At 32.8% G+C, this 4,899-nt stretch overlaps 1 protein-coding gene across 1 annotated transcript; it reads left to right on the plus strand.

Moving 5' to 3' along the window:
* LOC9325758 (aluminum-activated malate transporter 2) lies at nucleotides 1–3,573 on the plus strand. Its single transcript, XM_002889648.2, has 6 exons — nucleotides 1–869; nucleotides 1,028–1,168; nucleotides 1,354–1,626; nucleotides 1,846–1,967; nucleotides 2,081–2,224; nucleotides 2,330–3,573. The coding sequence occupies exons 1-6, from the start codon at nucleotides 668–670 to the stop codon at nucleotides 2,951–2,953; spliced, it is 1,506 nt and encodes a 501-aa protein (XP_002889694.1). The 5' UTR covers nucleotides 1–667; the 3' UTR covers nucleotides 2,954–3,573.
* Nucleotides 3,574–4,899: the final 1,326 nt, after the last annotated feature.

Consider the following 4,899-nt stretch of genomic DNA (forward strand, 5'->3'; position numbering starts at 1 on the left):
TAATAGTAATTTTCATTGAATTTTTTAACAATTTTTTTTTTTTGTGAATACTTCTTGGGACTGTAAATTGTGGACCGAGTTTTATTTTTTTTGAAGATAATTTGTTTTCTGTTAAATGAAGATAAAAATGAAAGAGTTGTGAATTACGATTTTTTAATATATATTGATTACAATGTACAGCTAGCAACTTTAAAAATGGATAGAAATCAAATGTTGTTGGATAGCACTATTTAATTTTTTTATAGAAAGGAATTCTTTGGACGTGGAATTTAATTGGCAATTTTGGAAATAAATTAACAATGAAAAAATAAAGCATGCTACTAATAGCCGCTTTTAAATATCGGATAAAATCAGCACCAAAGTAGAACTTGGTTACGTAAGTACTAGTCTCTGCGTCTAATTAAAAATACTCTGTCTCTAACTAATAATATTACTCATTTTCAATTTCTTTAACCCTCAACGTACGATACGAAGTACAACGCACCACTGAAGTTTTTCTTAAAATAATAAAATAACATTTCACGAATCCCAAACAGGACTCTCTAGTCTCTCTAAATGCTCTTTATAAATAACGTCGATCCATCTGCTCAAAACAACAAGTCATCTTTCTACTTCTTCCTCTCTTTCTGAAACTTATCAGAGAGTTGAGTGATAATCAAAAGGCATAATGGAGAAAGTGAGAGAGATAGTGAGAGAAGGCAGAAGAGTAGGAAAAGAAGATCCGAGAAGAGTAGTGCACGCTTTCAAAGTGGGACTTGCTCTTGCTTTGGTCTCTTCCTTCTATTATTGCCAACCTCTCTACGATAACTTCGGTGTCAATGCAATGTGGGCAGTCATGACCGTCGTTGTCGTCTTTGAATTCTCTGTAGGTCAGTATCCGTCATGTGATCAGCCACTTTCTAACATTTGAATATGTCTAATATTTAGCGAGAAAATATTTTTCTGTAAAAATTTGGATACAAAAGGTTAAGTTGTATTGAAATTTTAGCTAAAATTTATTTTTAACTTTTGTTTGGTGTGTAATTAGGGGCCACACTTGGGAAAGGACTAAATAGAGCAGTGGCAACATTGGTAGCAGGAGGACTAGGGATTGGAGCGCATCACCTAGCAAGTTTGTCCGGGCCAACAGTAGAACCCATTCTTCTTGCCATCTTTGTCTTTGTGCAAGGTAATCCTGATCACACTCATATTTATTTTTTGAAATTTTGAGAATTTGGTCCATATAAGCTTTTCGGACAGGGGACTAGAACAGAGAAAATTCAGTCCTTTAGTATAGTAGTAAGAGTCTAGATAACATGCATACATTTATCCCGAAATAAAAGAGCGTTAACCGTACGTAATACATATGTGCAGCTGCATTGTCGACGTTTGTGAGGTTCTTCCCGCGGGTGAAGGCAAGATATGATTATGGGGTATTGATATTCATATTGACGTTCGCACTGATATCAGTGTCGGGGTTTAGAGAGGACGAGATATTAGATTTGGCGCATAAGAGACTATCGACAGTGATAATGGGAGGAGTTAGTTGCGTACTTATCTCTATCTTTGTCTGCCCTGTTTGGGCAGGACAAGACCTTCATTCTCTCCTTGCCTCCAACTTTGACACACTTGCCCACTTCCTTCAAGGTTTTTCTTTTCTTCTCTAGGTTGATTATATATAATCCTTACCTAAAAATACTTCTAAAGCAAACTTTCCTCCCCCTCCCCCCCAAAATACTACAATGAAGAAGTATTTTATAAACTTGTTGAAAACTTTATTTTGGGAAATTAAAAAAGTTTATGGTATTTTTGAGATTTCTCATATATGTATATTCGGTTATGAACTAAAAAGTGGGAATTTGGCAGAATTTGGGGACGAATATTTTGAAGCGACAGAGGATGGGGACATAAAAGAGGTGGAGAAGAGGAGAAGGAATCTTGAGAGATATAAAAGTGTTCTCAACTCAAAAAGCAATGAAGAAGCTTTGGTGGGTACTCTCTCTAGCTATTTCCCTACTTCTCGCTTCACTTCTATAATTATACCCTTTTTGAAATAACTTGGACTTGATTTTGTATTGATATTTGTTCAATTTGTGTTCAGGCTAATTTCGCAAAATGGGAACCGCGTCATGGCCAATTTAGATTTCGGCATCCATGGAAACAATATATTGCCGTGGGTGCATTACTCCGGCAATGTGCTTGCCGGATTGATGCCTTGAATTCAAACATCAACTCAGATATGCAGGTGAAAACAAATGCTAACACTAAATGAATTCTTAGTAGTCTTTATGTTTTTTATATGGATAATGTTCCTTCTAACCCTTTGTTTTATCTATAATTTTTCTATTAGATCCCAATGGACATTAAAAAAAAATTAGAGGAACCATTAAGAAGAATGAGCTCGGAGTCGGGGAAGTCAATGAAAGAAGTGTCCATTTCATTAAAGAAAATGACAAAATCATCTTCTTTTGATATCCATGTAGTAAACTCACAATCTGCCTGCAAAACTCTTTCAACTTTACTTAAATCAGGCATCTTAAAAGATGTTGAGCCTCTACAAATGATCTCATTGATGACGACAGTCTCTCTGTTCATTGACATTGTTAATTTAACCGAAAAGATCTCAGAATCCGTACATGAGCTTGCATCCGCAGCAAAATTTAAGAACAAGACGAAGCCATCCAGGTCAGATTCGGGAAGGATTGGTCATGACATGCCAAATAAATCTCATGATGATCATCATCGTCATCGCGTTGTTACAATTTTATGTGATGTTGACACATCAAACAATGTTGATCAATCGCATGGAGAGATCTCAGTGGACTCATGTCATCATGTCGCGATAAAGATTGACGATGATGATTCGATTCATGAAAAACATGAAGATGGTGATATACATGTACATACGAGTCGTGTATCATGTGAGCACACTAATGCTAGTGATCTTTTAGTTAGTGGCGTTAAAAAGAATTAGTAATAAGCAATAACTAACAATTTATTATAGGATTTAGAGGTGCCGGGAAGGGGACTAATCATGTATATTAAATAAAGTTCCTTCGAACAGGATTTGTTATTAGGTCCAATTACCTAATTAATTCGACCATGTTTTTCCTCTGTTTTCCGATTTTTGTGTTTCCAACCAAGTTATGCAGTTTTTATTAACTTGAATGTAGGCAACAACATTACACCGATGTTTTCAGATTACTACGTCTACGTGTATGTTTCTTACGCTTGAAATTTTCTCTGTAGTCGATGAACTAGTGCAATATTTTCCGCAAACAATAATAGTAATTTAAAAAAGCCAATTGGTAAATCATAAAAGAAAGCTAATATAAATCAAACAATATAAACCAAATTTTGTTTTTTCATGTGTACCTCCTTGATGATGCAGACATGTGTAAAATCTTTTCTAATCCAAAACAATAAAGGAAATATGTGTGTATCATCACTTTCTATGATAAATACGTTTATTAATTATTCGTTACAAACTTACAAATTCATATCTAAGAAGTTGAAGGTTGATACAACTGATAATAATTGCAGAGAAATTGAGAAAATTTAAACTGAAAAATACTTATGTGTAAAGTCAAGTAATTACGGAAGTGTAATGTGGGACTTATATGGCAGATACGAATATTCATTGAGAAAATGTAAAATCCTCATATATCACTATCTATATACTATGATGTACATATGCATGCGCGTTTGGTTTTCGAAAATCTATATATATATAATGAGAGAGTTTTCTATCCTCTTAAGGTGTCCACATCATAATGTTAAACATCCAATTGAAAAAAATCATGTCATTTTTATATTAATGTCTAATTATAATGTTCATTTAATTCATATAATTTAACTTTTGAGAAATTGCCTCTAATAGCCCCAAATCAAGTTTTGGAGACAATAATAGCACTCAAAAGTTGATTGGACAAAAATAGCACCATATTTTGATTTTTTTAATTAATAAATAATTATAAATAAATATAAAAAATCACAAATTCATCGTTAATATTTTCCCGCCAAAACAAAATTCCGTCAAAATTTTCCCGCCAAAAAAAATATCGTCAAAATTTTCCGCCAAAATATTTTCCGTTCCCAGAAAAAAATATCGTCAAAATTTTCCCGCCAAAAAATATTCCGTCCGACTTTTCCCGCAAAAAAAAAATCCAAGAAATTCAGGAAGGATTTCACGTAATTTAGGAAGGATTTCACGAATCGGAAAACCCTTCCTGAATTACGTGGAATCCTTCCTAAAGTTCATGAAAGCCTTCCTGAATTACGTAGAATCCTTCTTGAATTACGTGGAATTCTTCCTGAATTTTGTGTAATCTTTTTAGGAATCCTTTCCTGAAATTCAAGGAATCCTTTCTAAATTTTGTGGATTTTTTTTTGCGGGAAAATTTTGACGGAATTTTTTTTTTTTGCGGGAAAATGTTGAAAAAAAAATTGGCGGGAAAATAAATTTCTGTTGCGGAAATTTTTTGGCGGGAAATTTCTAATTTTATTTATTTATTTATTTTAATTCAACTAATTAATAATATTTAATATTTATTTAAAGTTTATAGTGCTATTTGTGGAACTTTTCAAACGTAGTGCTATTTTTGGAAGAAAAACTTATTTTAGTGCTATTTTTGTCAATCTCTCTTAACTTTTCACATAAAACAAATAATAAATCCTGACATTAAATACATAAAGAAAATTAAAAACAATCATACTTCAAATTTTTTAAGGGATACTCACAAAAATGCCCCTTTTTTAATACCCCTTTTCAAAAATGCCCCCTTTGGCTGTCCATTTTTAAAAATACCCCTTTTTATGTACAAAATGACTAAATTACCCTTCTTTTAATAAAAGATATCACAAATATATAAGGAAATATAACCAAATTAGGTCCACAAAATACAAAATATTTTTTGGCGA

This window comes from Arabidopsis lyrata (genome assembly GCF_000004255.2).
Source record: "Arabidopsis lyrata subsp. lyrata unplaced genomic scaffold ARALYscaffold_1, whole genome shotgun sequence".
Taxonomy (NCBI): domain Eukaryota; kingdom Viridiplantae; phylum Streptophyta; class Magnoliopsida; order Brassicales; family Brassicaceae; genus Arabidopsis; species Arabidopsis lyrata.

Coding starts and splice junctions, on each gene's coding strand:
- LOC9325758 (XM_002889648.2), top strand. CDS start 668: ATGGAGAAAGTGAGAGAGATAGTGAGAGAAGGCAGAAGAGTAGGAAAA. Junction 1,968..2,080: donor AAAGCAATGAAGAAGCTTTG/GTGGGTACTCTC, acceptor ATTTGTGTTCAG/GCTAATTTCGCAAAATGGGA. Junction 2,225..2,329: donor ACATCAACTCAGATATGCAG/GTGAAAACAAAT, acceptor TTTTTCTATTAG/ATCCCAATGGACATTAAAAA.